General features: G+C 44.1%; 2 protein-coding genes across 7 annotated transcripts in view; one reads left to right on the top strand and one right to left on the bottom strand.

Moving 5' to 3' along the window:
* The window catches only part of TFB1M (transcription factor B1, mitochondrial), a 61,580-nt gene extending 53,182 nt beyond the window's left edge, over positions 1-8,398 (top strand). Inside the window, exons 6-7 of the mRNA XM_012183173.4 lie at positions 3,393-3,520; positions 6,423-8,398. Of these exons, the coding sequence (XP_012038563.3) occupies positions 3,393-3,520; positions 6,423-6,633 (339 nt within the window). The 3' untranslated portion in view covers positions 6,634-8,398. The remainder of the gene's footprint in view (positions 1-3,392; positions 3,521-6,422) is intronic.
* The window catches only part of TIAM2 (TIAM Rac1 associated GEF 2), a 240,326-nt gene continuing 223,370 nt past the window's right edge, over positions 1,938-18,893 (bottom strand). For 5 of the 6 annotated variants that reach the window (XM_015097499.3, XM_042253662.2, XM_042253661.2 and 2 more), the window contains 11 exons: positions 18,552-18,660; positions 15,052-15,231; positions 13,040-13,158; positions 11,987-12,095; positions 11,335-11,393; positions 10,667-10,772; positions 9,636-9,723; positions 9,123-9,277; positions 6,242-7,863; positions 5,764-5,880; positions 1,938-2,317 (listed from right to left, as the gene is read on the bottom strand). In XM_015097499.3, the coding sequence (XP_014952985.2) occupies positions 7,268-7,863; positions 9,123-9,277; positions 9,636-9,723; positions 10,667-10,772; positions 11,335-11,393; positions 11,987-12,095; positions 13,040-13,158; positions 15,052-15,231; positions 18,552-18,660 (1,521 nt within the window). In that variant the 3' untranslated portion in view covers positions 1,938-2,317; positions 5,764-5,880; positions 6,242-7,267. Of the gene's footprint in view, positions 2,318-5,372; positions 5,881-6,241; positions 7,864-9,122; positions 9,278-9,635; positions 9,724-10,666; positions 10,773-11,334; positions 11,394-11,986; positions 12,096-13,039; positions 13,159-15,051; positions 15,232-18,551; positions 18,661-18,893 lie in introns of all 6 variants that reach the window. The other variant, XM_060419854.1, reaches the window with a different exon arrangement.

Raw genomic sequence — 18,893 nt, 5'->3', positions numbered from 1 at the left:
GAACCCTGAGGGAGTGAGCCAGCACTGGTTAGGGAGGAACCAAGCATCCCCAGGGTGCTCCCCCGACTCTCATTTCACCTGACGCCGAACGTGACTCTCCTACCTCAGGATCTCTGTGCCCTTCATGCCGTCCACACGAATCTGTCTGAGACAGTCCTGCCTTGAAGGTCGAATCCTTGTGTGGTTTCTGGAGTCTGATTATTCCCTGTAGGTCACCCTTTGTTTGCATCATTCCCTCTGTCCTCTCCCAGTTGTGGTCCTATCTTGGCTAAGTGAACTGTAACTTCCTAGGCGTTCCTCCTCGCCAGTGGCTTATCCTTTAATGGTCCTGAACACCATGGGAGCTGCTGAAGACCTTTTCTTAGATAATGGCCAGCACTGTTTCTGTACCTCTCCGTGGGGTAGTTATTGAGCTCTTTGACATGTTAGGATGATCATCTCAAAGTCAGAAACAGAGCTGCGCAGTCTTCAGTATTCCCTGGACCGTGCTGATTCAGGATCTGAGCTGGCAATATCTGAGATGTAACAGCTTCTTACCCCAGATTTCCCATGAGGCCGAAGTGCTGCTCTGAGCCCATAACCAGCCACGTCCTAGACACGCTGGCCTGGGAAGTGGGACACCCGCCTCCAGCCTGCTCATGTTGAGAAGCAGAACCTCCACTTTGTGCAGCATTGACCTTACGGTGGGTTGAAGAGTCAAACATCTAACGTCGTAAACGCTCTAATTTGAAATTCCAGTAGGTCGTTTTAGTATACTGGCCGGCTGAGTTTGGAAAGGGACTGGCAGCATTTAGCTACCTCTAGTGCCCACGTGCCGACTTCTTTTTTGGAATCAAACCCTTTAACAGACTTAAAACTCAGGCAAGGAAGTTTAATGGTTGTCATTTTAAATAAGCGTTCATTTACAAGTAAAAAGCATTTTTGAATCTATTACCATAGTTACCAAGTAGCTTTCCTGTGGTTCTACAGAAAATGGGCTGCATCCTACAGCGTGACTCTGAGAAGTGTGTTTGGAGGCAGGTATAGAAAAGAGGGTGGTGTAGGTCTCCCAGAGAAGCAGGACACGTTGCTGGAAGAGCCTTTTTGCCTGAGTTTTCTGTGATCCTCTGCTAAATAGTGACTGTATTTGATTGTGAGTGGAGATTTCCTTTTATCTGAAACATACTATTAGCCAGCTTAACTGGGTATCAAAGTTATATTCAAACTTTAGAAGTCTATTGCTACAGTTTATATGGAGTGCTGCTCTGTTTATACTGGGTTTTAAACTTTTTAAAAACTAAAAAACAGATGCTGCCTGTATTTGTAAATACCAGCTATATCTCAAAGGAATAAAATCAGGCAAATAAAGATGAGGCCACATTTTTAAATCCAAGGATTGTAGGAGTGGCGGTTTCTTCCTGGAAGGAGAATGCATCTATCCCTGTTTTCGTGCCCTTTGGTCGTAATAGTATTTTGAACATTAGAGTTTTGATAATATTTTGTGGGTTTAGGGTTGGGTAGGGTTTAATTGGGTAGGGTTTAATTTTATCTCAGTTTACTAAAAAATTATTTTCTCTGGAGACTGGCAGGCTGCTGACTGGAAGAATCCTTTCAGAACTAATTTGGAAGGATTGGATTGAAAGGGTTCAAGGGGCTGAGTCATAGAGGGTTGGCAGAATGAGTAGTCAGGACAGGAATGCCAGTGAGCGCAGGTGGTAGAAAAGGGTGGGCAACGTCGAGAGAACGGTCTAGAACAGCTGAGTTCACTCGATCCCCAGTCCCATGTGCTCTCCCGTGCCCCTCTCCTCTGTGTTGACCACAGGCCTCTCTGGGCGCTGGATCCTGTTCCGTGGTGTTTTTGAGAAGCTCTAAGGAAAGTCCTGGCCTTTTAGCTGAAACACTTGGTTTCCTACAGGAAAGGAAGTGCTTATTTGTGAACTTGGAGAAACACAGCACAATTTGAAAAAAACTATTAAAATTTAATAAGAACATTGAGATAGTCACTCTGCGGTGGAAGAATAACTGTTCCACCCAAGGCATATAATCAACACTAAAACAGTCTGAAGATGGACATTTTAGGGAGCATTTTCAGGTGCAAAGTCTCTCCGTTGCCAGCTTTCACTCTCCAGCTTAGAACATTCTCAGCATTTGCCAGCCTCAGTGATGGGGATGGGGGTAGGGGGGGCGCAGGGAGGTCAGCAGCGTGGTTCCAGGCGGCTCAGACCCCACCTAGCAGGAGAAACATCTCTGGCGCCTCTGAAAGCACATCCAGGTTGGTTGTCTTGGGTCTTTCTCATCCACACATCCTGATATCACGTGCGAATACTTTTCCTCCAACCTGAAAACAAACAACAGAAGTTGCCCCATCCTTATATGTTACAGGCCCATTTGAAGGAATAATTTTGTAGCCACAAGGATATTTAGGAGCATGTCCTCCCGAGAGAACGTGATAACCCCTGTGAGTTTTAAAACATAGGATTCCTTTTGACTAGTGGTGGTATGGCCCATACTTGATAAATTGCTGGACTTTCTTAGCCTCTGTAGAGTATATGATGTTCTAAGAAGCAGGTTTAGCAATAATCCCTTAGAGACTGAAGCGTTTGTAAATTACGAGTAGACTTCCCACTTCTAGACCACGTCTCTGTCAGGCTTTTGTGTGTCGTAGCTGCTTTGACCATTTCCTCTCCTAGTCTTTACTTTCAGTATTTTTCTAGCGTTGTTTTGAATATATCCTTGTGAACCACTGTGAGTCCATTTTTAGAATAGGGATATGCCTGAGAAGTTTTATTTTCTGATAAAGAATCTCAACAGCTGGTAGTAGCTTAACACTTAAACAGTAGTATTTTTGGTGGTTTCCATTCCATTTGGTTCCTGCCTGTGCCTCGTGGGACATTTAAAGTTATTAGCAGAAAGTTATGTGGCCATGCAGACAACGAGCATGAATTCAATCCAGCTGATTAATCAGTGTCTGTATCCGAAAGAAGTGGTGTCCTAATTGATGTTCTTTCTGGGGAGTTTAGGGCTGAGTGGTCCCTTGGGGGCCCATCTGCCACATCTCTGGCTTTTGAAGTCCAGCCTTACTTGCGGAACTGCTGCTGCAGCTTATTTTTTCACTCATTCAAAAGCTTAATATTGTTATGCTGTTACCTGCCTACAGACTTTAAAGATTACTTGGATTAATCTTAAACGGCCATTGTAAGAACCGCATTCTAAAATTAAGTGACTATTAAGCACAGGCCTAGTGGCTGCCATTACAGAACAGATGCAGCCAACTGGGAGTCCCTGCGGCAGCTCAGAGGCGAGTGTGCATCTTACATGCCTGGAGGAGATCCACCCTCCTGCGCTGTACGAGGATAAACTGTTTAATATACTGCACCAGGCAGTAAAATGCTGTGTGTTTTCTGGCAATGAAGGTGGACTCGGGCGTGGTGCACTTCACCCCACTGCCCCGGCCCAGGATCGAGCAGCCCTTCAAGCTGGTGGAGAAGGTGGTTCAGAATGCCTTTCAGTTCCGAAGGAAATACTGCCATCGAGGGCTCGGGTAAGAATGTTTTTTCCTGCTCGGTAGCACTTTTTACACACTCCTCAATCACCTTCCAAGATTAAGAACTAATGTTTTTATGATTGTTCAAACTGCCTGTAAATATTACTTAGTTCAGATCCTGCAATGAACAAACTTTGACAGCCACTGAGGAGAAAGCAAAACGTTGTCTTAACCGCAGATGCCACTGGGAGGTTTTGTTTGGTCGTAAGTACAAACTAAAACTGACATCACACAGTTTACAGTGAGCCTGTACTGGGAGGTCATGATTTCACTCAGGACTCAAACCGTCTAAGCTGTTGTTACTCTTGACACTTCTGTCACTACACATGTGGTATTTTCTCCAACACGAGAAAATTCCCTAATTTTCCAACCACCACCTGGGTGTCATGCAATTTAATTCAAGTCTGATAACTCACTGCCTGGTATTAACGCAGCCCCTCAGCTCAGTGCCACCAGGCTGTCCCCACTTCAGACACTAGTGGCGAGTCTCAGACTGTTGCTGGTATTTTCTGACTGGCTGTTAATTGGCAGTTTCCATGATCTCATCCATCTTCAGCCTCAATAATCTCTAGAATGGCTCATAGTACACTTACCTTCATGTATTGGTTTTAAAGGCTGTAACTTGGGAACTGCCAGAGTTGGAGGAGAGGCCCAGCACGTGGTTTGGGGGTGGGATGCCCTCTCAAGGTTTCTTACCTCCCAGCACCTCGTGTGTTCACCAGCCTTGAAGCTCTCCTAACCCTATTATTTGGGGGTTTTATGAAGTTCATTACCCAAGCTGGACTGAGTAAAGCCTTGGCCGCTGGCGATCAAGCTCAGTTTTCCAGCTCTTCTTTCCTCAGACATGCAGTGAGTGGTGCATCCTTCAGTCACATAATTGAGTCCCCTAGCCTGATGCTTTCCAGGGGCCACCAAGAATCACCTCGTTAGCACAGAACTCAGGTGTGATCAAAAGGGGCTTGTTATGAATAACAAACGATGTTCCTGTCACCCCCTACTCAGGAAATTCCAAAGATTTTAGAAGCTCTGTCTCAGGAACCTAGGATAGAGACCAAATATGTGTGTATCTCCTATCACACACTGTCTAAGTGGGTTTTTTAATGCCCTCTTTCCGTCAGGTTGCTGTATCTTGAAGATTTTAAGGACATGTTTAAAATTAGGAAGCAAAGATAACTTCTGAGTAGCCAGAACAACATCTGGAGTATCCGTGAGATCCGTGTGTATCTGTTTTTATTAACAGAAAGCTCCTGTGTGTGAGCCTGAAGAGGCCTCAAGGTAGCCAGTGACAGGAAAACGAGTGACTAGGCCCACATAGTCTAAGAAGGCAGGAAAGCAAATGTGTGTTTTTAAGATATCCACCTAATACAGTCAACTGTAGTTCTTTACATCAGTTTAGCTTTAGAGGCATATACTAGTTTCCAGGGCTTCCCAGTGGCGCTAGTGGTAAAGAACCTGCCTGCCAGTGCACGAGATGTAAAGAGACACAGGTTCGAGCCTGGGCCAGAAGGATCCCCTGGAGGAGGGCATGGCAGCCCACTCCAGTATTCTTGCCTAGAGAATCCCATGGACAGAGGAGCCTCGCAGGCTACAGTCCATGGGGTTGCAAAGAGTCGGACATGACTGAAGTGACTTGGCACGCACTATTTTCTAAAAGCTAGCTCCATTTCAGTTCTCTCGTTCTGGTTTTGTGAAGAGTCCCCTTAGCATGTGAAATTACTTCAGGCCCAGCTGGACAGCTGCCTCCTGAAACCATTGGAATCCACAGACCCACCCTTGAGGCTCTGACAGGACAGGTAGAATCCTCAGCCTGCCGTTGGCTGGCTCTAGTTAGGCCAGTGTTCATGCTCACCAGGAAGTTACTACTTCTCTAGTTGGTGATGCCGCTGGCTATCCTGGTACCATTAGAGTGAAGGCACCCCTCTGGTTCGCCGCAGTACCGCCGCCGCCCCCCCGCCAGGATGCTTTGCCACAAGTTGGACACAAGCTGGAGATCAAGGAGGGGAAAAAAAAATCACGGAAAGTACATCCTAAGCGTAGCAGTCCTGGAACGAGCCTGAGCCCAGAGCTGGCCCTAGCGTTTCCAAGACAACCCCCAGCTAAGTAATGAGCTCCTTTCATGGCACACATGCCACCCCCTGTGCAGAGATGGACCAAGTCTTGTGACACCACACAGCAGTCTCAGATCACAGAAATTATGATCAGATCCCTGCTTGCCATGAAGCTGAACGCAGTCAACTCACCCTGAACATGTGGGGACCTGGCGTTCCTGGTTGAGAAGACCATCAGCCTGTAAGAAAGCTCGGTCTCCTCTTGCCACGCCGTCTTCCAAGCCCTTTGAGACAAGTTCTGTTGAATCTCTGAGAAGAAAACAGAATCTAGGTGTAGCTTTGCAATATTTCAGTCAGTTTCACTATTCACTTTAAAACAATAATCTGATTGTTAGATGAAATTTACAATTTATACTTGAGTCAATTTTAAGGATGCTTCAGTTAAAGAGGAAAATAACTTTCTATTTTCACATGTTTTCTAACTTTAGGCTGGTAAATTCAAGTGACAGAGAATCAAAACTGTACCAGAAATAATATGCAGTTTTTATATTTAAAATGTGAGGCACAAACTTGTATTTCTCTGAGAATGCAGCTGAGCATATGATAAATTTCCCTTAAAGATTTTTCTCACATTGTCAGATTAGCTCCGCCCTCAGTGGGGGGTTCATACCTGTTGCCGGTGGTGTAAGCAGAGCCTCCTCCATGGGCTTGGGGCCCGCAGGTCACTGCAGAGGCTCCTCTTCCACTCCCTAATGTTGTCGGAACCATGCCATTTTCAAAGGAGGGGAGAAGGAAGCAGCATCATTTGTAGAATTTAAGTGAAATCTGATTTTTTTTCCTCTTCCTTTCAGAATGTTATTCCCTGAAGCTCAGCGATTAGAAAGCACAGGAAAACTGTTAGAGTCGGCAGATGTGGACCCGACTCTCCGACCTACCCAACTCACTGTCTCACATTTTAAGAGCCTCTGCGATGTGTACCGAAAAATGTGTGACGAAGACCCACACCTCTTTGCTTACAATTTCAGAGAAGAACTCAGGCAAAAGTCAGAAAAAAGAGGATGACAAGGAGAGCTGCAGACTGTAGCTGCTACTTCAGGGGCTGCCACCCTGCCAGGTGTTGAACTTCTCATATGTGCTCACGGCTGTGACTTACTCCCCTTTTACAGCTTGGTAAAGAGAATAAATATCAAGTAAGATACAGTACAAGCTTTAATATACATATATATACTGCATAGATGTGACATGTTTAGTATAAACAGCATCTATTACAACCTTACAAAAATGAAGTCTCTGCACATTGTACCCCTAACCCACATTAGAATAATTTAAATATGCTTTAAATAAAGTGAAACCTAATAGTTGAAAGAAAGTATTGGAGAAAAAAATGACCTTTTAAAAGCTATTAATCACAACTTCCCCACTTTTTTCTACATAAATTAGAATGCATTCGTCTTAAGGATTCTAAATAATTTTGATACCTGCTCAAAAGGGATATAAACTAAGTAATTTACAAATTCTGACCAGTTTAAGCTAGTTTTCTGATCCACAATAAATTAAAATAACTTAAGTCTTTACAGCTATTTGTGGGAAAATGTATCCTGCACAAAACCTAATGAATAGTGTTTCTGCAATTTTCATTTCGCCACCAGTTTAACAGTGAAACCAGCAATGTAACCCATATCTGGGTTGGACTGTGCTAGGACTTTCCATGGCTCTCTGTTTCATAAAAGCACTCTTCGTTGACAACCGACGTTAAGCTCTGGACACTGAATTCTCGCTCGAGGACAGAGCTGAGATCAAGGTTGGCATTTCCAGGATGACTGTCCAGGGACTGGTGACGCGTCTGCGCCTTCAGCAGGGTGCCCCTGTCCCGCTTGGTGCTGTTGGCCTTGCGTTTGATGGCACAGAAGTGCCCCCGCACCAGCTTGGGCTGCCCATCCTTGCCGGGCGGCTCTTCAGCTGGGTGAGCGTCGGGGTCCTCAGAGATCCTCAGTCTCTGGAACTGGATCTCAATGTCTTTGGTGGGGCTGCCCTGCCTCCGAGCCTGGGGGTAGTCCTCCTCCTCATCGCTCAGAATGTCGCTCTCTTTGATGAGACTGTCGGAGAAGTCGGCCAGGCCCGAGTGGGGGTGCTGCTGGGTGTCCTGCCTGCTCCCTGCAGGGGGGCAGCCGCTGCTCTGGGTGCTGCTGCTCAGGCTGCCCTCGTCCGAGTCCAGGGAGCTGCCCTTGCCTGGCTCCCCCGGCCACTCGCTGCTGGAGGAATTCTTAAGGACTTTTAAGGACCTGGATGAAGCTGCAATGAGAAAAGCACACATTCCCTTATGACGGAGGAACTGATTCTGAATGTGTAATGTTGGCTTTGGAGGTTATGAGAGTTAACATCTTAATTAACATTTTTTCATTTCACTTCAGTTACCAACTGTCCTGGGACTTGAGCCAAAAAAAAAAAAAAATGTAGATACTGCAAATATGGACCTTTTTTACTTACGTGTAGTTGAAATTTAAAGTTGGGGAATTTGGCATTTTTGCATGATCAGTTATCAGAACTTATTAAGATAGAATAAGTGATGAAGTGTCATAAGGGCTAGGATTCTTATTTTGCTAATGAATAAATTTAAAAGTTAGTGGCTAATAAAATCTAGTTTCCTTTCTTTTACTAAAGTACTTTGTAGTTTCAGAACTAAGATTACATTCTTTCTCTGCCCACCTTCCCACCTGTTTATTTCCATTGCTGCTCAGGTGAAGATTGAAAAATGCTCGTTTTCTCATGAGAACTGTCTGTTGGATTTCTCATCAACTTTGAGATTTAACAAGAATATTGAGTTGCACACACGTGTATTTGTGTTTAATTCCTTTCTCTTGGGTTGAAAGGAAGAGGGGGAGTTCAGTTGTGTTTCTGCTGACAGTAGTATATTTTTGATGGCTGTAGCTTATTTTGCCAGTGGAGGAAAAAATAGAAAATATATGGTAACTCTGAAGAGGTCAAACTACCAAAAATAAGAGATACATTTTGCAAGACTAAAAACTAGATCAGTGGTATTAATGAAATAGCTATATAGAAAGCTAAAAGTTTTAAAAAACAAAGTTTAAGAGCAGCAGGATTTAGAATGCTTATCTATACAGTGGGTTTACTAAGAGTGGGTATATTCGATTTTTTGACCTTTATTTACTTAGTATTGACCTTCTCTAGAGGCTTTGCACTGTTGGCAAAGCCAACGTGGCAATGAGCAGAACCAAGTCCCTCGACTCCAGTACATCTCAGTGGAAGAGAGAAGATAGGAAGTGTAGACTGTCAGCTAGTGGAGACAAGGATTTGGGGTTGGGGGTGGTTATACTGTATAAAGTGGGGAGAGGCATGCTTTAGGTTTCTTAAATAGAATGGCAGTGACCACCTCATTCCGTCCTGTGTGTTGGGGTCTGGTTTACAGCTTAGAAAGCTACTGCAGATCATTTACAAAGTGATGACTGGCTCCCCTGTTCTAAGAGCATGCATGCTTACAGAGAAGGTCATCATGTTCTCCTGAGTACACCCAAGGCTAGACGAATTCTCACCTAATTTGGCTGAGACAGGAACGCGGTTCTTAAGGGGTACCAGGCGATCCTTACATGTTTTCTCCAGGGGCAGTTCACACTTTATGTGGCGCCTGAAGTTTTCCCTCAGAATAGCTCGAATCACCTTGACGATGCTGGTTTTGCTTTCGTTGTCACTGGAGGGGAGAGAAAACACTGGTGGTTTCTGCTCTCACCCAGCGTCCCCTTGTCTGCTGCCCTCCCGTGCTGCATGAGGGCAGACTGACAGCAAGTTGCCCAGCCTCTGCATGCCGCGGTCTCTTGTCACTTACAAAAGGAGAACTGATCGTCCTTGAACTTCCTGCAGGCACTAAGCTTTGGCTGTATATTTAATCAATGTATTATTCTACTAGAGCCGCAGTTGCCAGTTTGCAGAGTGGGGGTGTGATCCTGAAGTCATCAAAATTCAAGAGGGCACTAAAAATGGGTTTATTTTTAAGAGAACATAACTCTGTCTCATTCCCACAGGCTCTCATTTTCGGAAGGCAGTAATACCTGCAGCACAACTGAAAGATGGTCTCTGGGCGTCCTTCTATTTCTGACTTGGTGTGGATCAGCTCCCATAAGGAATTATTTTCTGTCCCTGTGTAGAAAGAAGCCAGGGGCTGCAACTCTGCCAGAGATGCTGTGATAAAGGACACTGGTGAAACTTGAAACCCACACTCTAGTAACTTTTTTTAAAGAGTTCAGTATTCCCAATCCTGACTCTCATCATTTTCTTCTGGGGCCCAATTCTGTGTATGACTTCCACAATAGTTACAAAAAGTTAAATATGTTTAGTTACTTTTTGTACATTTCCTGCTGACATTTCCCATCCACCTTGGTGCTTTTGCCCTATCTCTGGGAAAGAGGTAAGTGGACCCCATTTTTCAACCTCATTCCTTGGAAGGAACAATAGGATGTACTCAGGCACTTTAGGTAAGGCAGCCAGCACCACACTCAATCATGGTCCAGGAAACATGAGTACTTCCCACAAAAACTGAACAGGGACCCAGACTGTCACTGCGGGCCTCAGCCTGGTGGTCTTTTCCATCACCAGAGGCACTGTCACCAGAACAGGGTTATTCTAGAAGGATCTCTGAACATTTTGCATGGAAAATTTTTTTCTGTATCACTTGTAATACTGCTGAATCTTAAGGAATTTTCTGGTATTTCAAATTTTGTAAAAATTTGTGGACCTGTGTTTCTTTAACAAATTTTAGGGATAGATATTACCCTAAAATTATTAGAATAACTAGAAATGTTAGATATTAGGATATTAGGAAAATGTTGAAAACCATAAACAGTGAAAATAAGAAAACAATGAAGAGAAGTATTTGGCAAAGAAAAGTCATCCTCTAGCATTTACTTCCTCCAAAGCCTGTAAAGAGACATCACAACAATCTCTCGTCCTCATTTTCCTTGCCTGTAAAATACCAGAAGTTATCCCCAGGTTCCTTCCTCCTACTTTTTCATTCCATAGTTTGAAAATTCCCTGAAGATTTTTTTTTTTTTTTCCTGGCATTTGTACGACACACAACAATTACCTGCTGTATTTCCCAGTCTAACTTGAAGCGCGGATATGGGAATCAACCAGCGGAACTTAAACGGATCCAAGTCGGCATTGCCGTGCACAGGCCGGGAATTTGAGGGCTGTAAGGTGAAAGCCCCCCAAGAGCAGGGTTAGAGCAAGCTGGCTCCCAGGGTACGTGTGCACATGGCAGGAACTGGGTGCTGTCCCTGGTGCAGACCTGCCGCTGTGTGGGGCTCAGAATGCAGAAGGGAATTGGTCAGGTGAGCCCCAGCTTTGAGGAAGCTCTCCGATGGGATGTGGACAGGGCAGAGTTGTAGTTTGGGGAGCAGAAGTCCTAGGCTTCTGAGCAATAATGACAAGCAAGCCTCCTATGACCTCATGTTACCACCTCTAAAAAGAAACCAAAAGTCTGACTGACTTGTATGGAGCAAACATGGGTCATTTTTAGGGACAGAAAAGCTGCTTTTCTAGGTAGGCCCCCAGAATGGGTATTACATCTTTTCAAACAAACGTCTTTGATGGGGAGAATAAGAAATACTCCAAGTATCTGATTTGCTCAGTTACCCCAGGAATAAGCCACATCAGTTGGCCAGGCCTTGGTCCTTAGCAGGCTTCCCAGTTAAGTACCAGGAAGGTACAGTTCACAAAGTTAGCTTTAACCAAAGTTAATTCATGTCTTACCAATTTCTTTTTCAGTTTGCAGTTTTCTTTATAAACCAATATGACAGCTCTCTTAAAAACTAAAGAGAAGAGAAAGAAATGTCATTATTTAATACAAATTCTCCTAACATTGAATTGAAGCTGAATATTTTAATAGAACAAAGCTCTTCAAGTTTCCACAATGCTGACACACGGGTGAATAAATAGTACTTCGTTCTGTTCATATTTGAATCACGCACAAGTACTTGCTTATTTAAAAGCTATTGTTTGAACGAGATCCTGGCATTTTGTTTTCTGAATTCTTGTTTTATCAGAAGCTGAGGACATGGGGTTCATCTCAGTGAGAACACACAGTCTATGCCCCCTCTCCCAGCTCTCGGTAGGAATTAAGACATTTTGGAGTGCAGCAAACTAAGATGACAGATTTCAAAAACAGACCCAGGAGCTCTGTTCCTGTAACACTTGGCCAGATCCACCAAGCCAAGCAGCAGAAGGGAGAAGAAGGTCGTGTGTGTACAGGGCAAGGCTTCTGAAGAGCTGGAAGCGGCCCACGTTAAGTCAAAGCCCTTAGTGCAGTGACTCTAAGTCCTGGAAATCAGGAGTTTGTGGGTTTAGGAAGTTCTTCATTCTTGCCAGCCCCTCAAGTTTATATTCTTGTGAATGGAATACTAACCAAATACTGTGAGTTCAAGGTCCTTTCTGGCTTTTCCTAGAGACAGAAATGGATTCAACCAGGACACTGTTGAGTGCATCAGAAGCTCCCCCATTGAAAGTTCTGTGACCTAAATGGTAAAAACGAGATCAAGAAGACAAGGAAATCCAGGGGCGGGGGTCGCTCAGGAGAGAGGGGAACCACACATATATGGTCATGGCTAAAAGTCAAGTATGTTCCATTTTTATGGTTCCCATGAACACAGGGCCTAAATAGCAGGTTTGAAAATATGAGCTAAGCACCACACTGAAAAATAAAGGTGAAGGCATTTTGCTCCAAGGCACACACACTGTATGTGACCTGTGGGATGACATTCCTCCCACCCCAGGGTCAAAGTTCATCCCAAGTGCCTTTGAAACCACATGAGGCCTGCTAATAAAAGAGGTACCAACATTGAAACTGACTATAATTTAAAAAAAAAGTTCCAGCTGTTTCCTGTTCTTGCTTTTTTCTACTTAAACTACATTGCTCCTTATGTGTGGACTTTTTAAAGCTCAAAATGCTAAATTTGGTAATCCAGCCAGAGAAGAAAAGTAGGGAAATTGTCAAATTCCACTTAAACTGCTTTTATAAGTAAGGAGGCAGCCACCAATACTTGAGGTTAGAAAAGGGAAAAAAAGGAAAAGCTTTCAGTTCTCTTTCCACATGCTGATCCCTCCCCTCCCCTCCCCTCCTACAGCCCCAGCTCTCCATTTATAGTCTAGCCTCTGGGGTTTGTCTTGACCTCACGCTCCACAGAAAAAGGAGGAAGAGATATGGATACGAGCTAGGTACTAGTTCTTTTGGTATAGTATTTATTAACAGAACAGATGGTTACGTCTTTAGACCAATGCAATCAATTTTATATATTTACACCTAAATCGTGTGGCTTATTATAAGCATTAGGATCAAAAAGAAAAATTTTAGGTAATTTCTCCTGTAGGAAGGCCCTAACTGGGTGGCCTGGTCTGGAGGTCACCTCCAGACCCATGGTCACAGGCATTCAGCCTCTCGAAATCCAAAAATCCTACTGACCTCCTTCTCTGTTCCACTCTGCTCTGCTACAAGCTGGTCAAACACGGTCCCATAATCTTCATATATCTTCTGCATCTCATTGATGTGGCTGGCTACTTTCTCCATTGCCTTTAGTGCTTCTGCAAAATACGCAGTCATAATTTGTTTTACAGTTTTGATTTGTTTGAAATCCTACCGTTCAGCAATAATGAAAAACCTTAAGATTCAAGCCAGAATTTGAGAACAGTTCTTAACTAAGAGTAGCATCATTCAGGTAGGGCTTATATAGCCTATGGTAATCTAGTTATAATGAAGAACAGCAAAATTATCTTCCACCTCAAATTCTCCTTGAAATGAGGCAGAGTACAAATAAAAAGCATCACTAACAGTAATAGCTCCCACCTATTGAGCACTTTCTATCTGGCATATTCTCCTAGGTGATTTACATGAGGCATCTCATTTAATCCCCACAGCAATGCAATCAGAATAGGATCTATTATTGCTCCCATTTTACAGATGAGAAAATTCAGGTGCAAAGGGGGGTTTTTGCCAGACATAAGGAGGAGCCAGAATTAAACCCAAGGCCGATTAGCCATAGGATACCTGCTCTTAAATTTTACCCTCCTCCCAGACCACTTAACTGGAATAGTGATCAATGACAGTTCTTCAACAAGAACTTACAAAAGCCTCCATAAATATCCCCTTTCCAGAGCAACTGTTTGCATTTATGTTTGGTGTTAATTTGAACTTTCTACATGGGCATGTGAGGGACGATGATTTTTGTCAAGATCAAAAAGCAAAATTTCAAGTCACCTCCAAACTCACTATTTTTCATATCTTGTTCTTCTGATTCAGGATTTTAATTCCATCTTTAGAAGAGGGACTTTCAGAAGACAATTTTTTTAACAGACCCCTTTTAAAGACCATCTCAGTGCAAAGTGAACTATTATACGCAGCAATTTAATCCTAGTCATAATTTGTATCCTTTCTAAGTTTTAACTTTCATGCCAGAAAGTTTATCCTTATTACTTATGATACAATATGCTTGTCACAGAAAAACCGTTTCATTTACACTTTGCACTGTTTGCTATTCAGTAATACTAATATTTATTAGTAAGTTTGTTTCCCTCTCCATGTGCTTATCAGGTGCAGCTTAACTGGATCTCCTAGTTCTGACACATGGGGAACAAATCCCCTTTACTCTCCAAACAGCATCTCTTTAAGGGATACTCATTGCTGTTCAGTCACTAAGTCGTATCAGACTCTGAAACCCCATGGACTGCAGCACGCTAGGCTTCCCAGTCCTTTACTGTCTGTCTCCTGCAGTTTGATCAAGCTTGTGTCTGTTGAGTCGGTGATGCCATCCAGCCATCTCATCCTCTGTCGCCCCCTTCTCCTCCTGCCTTCAATCTTTCCCAGCATCAGGGTCTTTTCCAATGAGTCAGCTCTTCTCATCAGGTGGCCAAAGGATTGGAGCTTCAGCATCAGTCCTTCCACTCTACTATCAAAGTGAGGGGCCCTGTGTATTTGACAAACTTAGGCTGATAGAACATTTCTGAGGTTACCAAGAAGACACGTCGGCGTCAGCTATAAAGCTGCATCTGTCCTTGGGAGTTCAGTCTCCGCTCACAGCTCTCCACAAGGTGGAGCCTCACACAGCAGAACGGATCAGCAAACAACACAGAACCTCAAAAGTTGTGGGGAAACAGGCCAGGGCACAGGTCCTGGTAGCCCTATTTGTTAGACACGTGACCCGAAGCAATTTATTTCAACTCCCTGAGCTTAAATTATGTTCTTTGAAAATGGAATCGTCCCTCCCGGGGGCTATTCCAGTGAGATGATTTTTGCCCAAATGCTGTGCCCATCTACAGGGGTGGCCATAATACCTAGCTGTTTGCATACACGAAATGGTACCTAAAGGGGAACAATCACGATGCTGAGAAATGTTCCGAATGTGACACCAGGCAGAGGAAGAGAGGAGCGCGCAGGCCAGGGGTGGCGGCCGTCAGGTCCCCCTGGGCCCTGCTGCTTACCCGTCAGATGATAGTGCTCCTCGCTCTCGTGGTCCGTCAGGGACACCAGCTCCTTGAGCAGCAGCGGGTACTTGAGCACCCTCTGAACTGGCTTGATGAGGTAAGACTCCAGCGTGGAGGAGTGCTGCTTGGTGGGGTTCCGGGCATCCAGAAAAGCCTTAAAGGCTTTATCAGTTTTAGCTGCAAGCAGATGGATTAAAAGACCCTTAGAAGAGCACAGCAGGATGATGTAAATTCCACTTCCTTTAGGTTTTAATGGAATTAAAGATGATCCACTGCTACAGCCCTCCTACTGACATCCTTCCAGGAAAAAACCAACTGCACCAGTGGGTCACGCACTCGCTGTCAACAAGGATTCCGCATCACCGCTCAGTGACGAATCCCACAAACAAAGGGAGCTTACTCAGCTGCCAGAAGGGCCCCAGCCCCAGACCAAAGAAGAACATGGGGTCAAAATGCAGCAGAGTCTGACTTTAAAGGCATGTTCACCTGCAGACCCACAGATCGAAACTCACTTTTTCAGCGTCTATACCAAACAATTCATAAAGCCACAAAACAGTACTATCCAAACCTAAACCATACCGTTCACAAGATTCATAGAGCAAAACAAACCAGTATTTTTTTTTTCCACTGACCTAGGACAGACTTATTTTGTACACTTAAGGGCTATTTTTAAAGCAAGATCTTTTTTTTTCCTTTTCCTTTAAAAATAAGTTGACAAGCATTACAGCTTCCACCTCCACATCTCCGAGCAGTCTAAACCTTCCACCAGATTCAGACCCGCCCCGGGCAGGGAAAACCCCCTCTCTGTGCAGTGTCATGAAGGACACTCATGAGGCCAAGTGCATTTAACGTTTTCAGAGTGCTTGTGGACACCTCAGCTGCTGCTTTGGATTCCACATGCTGGCACTGGTCCACCAGCTGCTGGAATTCAGCCAATTTGAATGAAGACAAACCTTTATTTGGGGTTTTACACAAAAGGCAAAATACAACTTGTAGGAGGTGCAGTACCATTTTGAATATGGCTACGAGACAGCATGGATGGTGAGATGACCGTTCATCTCCGTGACAAGGAACTGAGCAAACCATCTGTATGCTTTTAGTTTATTATATTGCCAAGAAGATATTCCTCAGAGGAAATTAGTTGTTTCTGGTTTAAAGAACCAGACAAGATAGATTTGGGCTATGTCTTGTTAACTTCTAAGACTTCATCTAGAGGGTAGCACTCTAAGACTTCATTTTCCAACTTGAGCCTATTCTAAGATGCTATGAAGTTCTGGATTTAAACTGAAGGGCAGAACTGCATCCATGGACATGACTGAACACTGTCAGTGTCTGGAGGAACCCTCCACACCCTCATGATACCATAGAGACCATTCCCTGGTTCTGAAATAGACACATGGAAGCACAAACTCCAGATTCTTCATGGCAATGCCATTAGGAAGCATTTGATGAGAGAGAGAAGGGGCTCGAAATGTAGTTGGCTGCTATTAACCTGTTGACACAACTAAAAAAGTTCCAATACAAAAGCCTCTCAAACACTTGCCACTGTCACGGAAAACAGCCCTGATTCACTGGCTTCCAGACAGGTGGCAAATCTTCCCAAGAGGAAGCACACAGGGCAACCTTAACTCCAAAGGAGGCATTCACCTCTCGGGGGAATCATTTCTTTCTCCTGGGAATTTTATATTAAGAGTTCAAGATTCAGTGGGTTCAGATCCTAAGCAGGATCTGCAAGTACACTTGAGAGAATGCAGGTAGCCTGGTGACCTTTCCTGGAGACAGTTCAGATGACCTTAACTAGGATGACATACATTTTCATAAAATGCCTTCCACTATAGGACCCCCGCAGAACGGGAGCGACCTCTGGGGACCTGTATCTGTTTGATGGTCTCCATGCAGACTGAATTACTGCTGCTCATGACCTTGAGCTTAAAAGTGTCCTCTCATCTCTGCCACCAGAAATGAGAATTCCGAAGAACAAGACAGAAACCTATCTTCTGAGAGAGACAAGTTTGAGAATTCTAATCCCATGCCTAATGAGTTGTGTGATGACTGAAAGAAGCTTTTGGTAATAACATTTAAGCATTTCTGGTTCGGGGCATAATAAAAGAAATGTTTACGCACTGAGGTCTGGGGAAGTCATCCTGGCTTATACCTGAGTTAACTTGAATTTTATGCCAACAGCCTGTTTGTGAATTATCAAACAGACATTGTGCATCTTCTTTAATTATTAAAGAAAAGGTACACTGACCAGAAGTAAAGATTATCTGTGTTAAAAATAAAGATTAAATGCCTCCCAACCTGGGACACCAATGCTGGTCCTCCTTCCATGATAAAACTCCCTTCCCAGGTGCCAAGGCCATACTGACTAGCTCTGTACGTGCCGATCTGGTTTTCTTGAAGCCCTGAAGGAATGTATTCTTGACTTGTTTGGTATTCTTTGTTCTGCTGGTAGCCCTGCTTCTCTGGAGCAAATCCTGAGAGAGCAATCAGAGAAGCTGTCTTCTGGGCTAGGGTCCTTGTGCTCACTTGTGTCTGGCTGTTTGAGACCCTACTCAGTTTGGCTCAAATAAAACTTTCTCCTATTCCTGTTACTGTCTGTTTATTATTTTCATCAATAGGTATTACAGGAATAGCTAGGGCATAGGGTTGTTGACTTGGTGATGGGGACTGTGACACAAACACTCCCTCCAATATCCTGCACATGAAGAAGGTCCCTGCGGCCATCAAATCTCTGGACAGACTTCCCAGGCTGAGCTGACTGGCTGGCTGGTCACCGAAAACCCAGGAGGATCAGTGCACTGACCGTCTGGCCCACGCTGACCCACTGCAAGTCAGGGGCCAAAATTCAGGCATCTCTCCAGCTCCACAGAGTAATGTTTGCTGTTGACATGAAGGGGGAGAGCAAGACGGGTTTGTTACCCCCGTCTACTTGGACTTCAAAAATGTAATAGTCTTCGGTTAAAGTCAGTCAAATAAAATAAGAGGATAACAACGCAGAGAGATAAAAGGTACTTCAGTGACAAGCTAGGGGCTGTGATAAAAACCAGCTTCACTTAAGAGGTTTTCATTTTAGTTAACACATGTCCTGTGAGTTTGGTAGTAGTTATCTCATGGTGGTTTTTTGCAGTAGATCCTCAGGCTTAAGAAAAAGGTTAACAAGAAAGAAAACATCATACATTGCTTTCTACTCCCTCCAGGGGCTTATATGGTTGGTTAAAAGTTTTTAGAGCAAGGAAAAAAAGCATTGGTAAAAAAAAGAATGCAGATGTGATCTAACAGCAAAGTGATAGCCAAGCGACATCTCTGTTCTCAGGCACACACATCCACTGTTACCAGAAAACTGAAATGAGTTTGGAACCTCTCCCTCTGATGTTTGTTCATTTCAAGGGCAACAATGGAGCATACCCCATTAAAATCACACGTATCCTTAATGAATACAAATTTGCTCTAATTAACAATTTCGAAAGTATAGCTATAAAATGTGAGCCACTTACCTCGCTCTAGAACCTTCTGTACTTTAATATGATTAGCACAGAATCCACTGTACAGTTTAAAGTGGTCCGCATAATAAAGGAAAGAGCCTCCGAGGGAAAACAGCAGTTTCTAGAAAGAGAGGGAAAGTTACATCAGACATGGTTCATTCAATGTCTGCTGGCTCTGGCCTGGCATCTGACCGCTTTGAGTATTCGTCTTTCAGACACCAGGGCACTGTGCTTCAGGAAGGTATTGACTGAAGCCAGGGAGCACCACTTGCCCGGCTGATGGACGACAGCCCAGGCATGCCTCTGGCAGATCTTCAGGCTGACTGAGAAGTTTCTGGCAGCAGAACCTATTGA

The sequence above is a fragment of the Ovis aries genome, chromosome 8 (assembly GCF_016772045.2).
Source record: "Ovis aries strain OAR_USU_Benz2616 breed Rambouillet chromosome 8, ARS-UI_Ramb_v3.0, whole genome shotgun sequence".
Lineage (NCBI taxonomy): Eukaryota > Metazoa > Chordata > Mammalia > Artiodactyla > Bovidae > Ovis > Ovis aries.
Note: the sequence above shows the minus strand (reverse complement) of the source record. Positions and strands in the feature narration are given on the sequence as shown.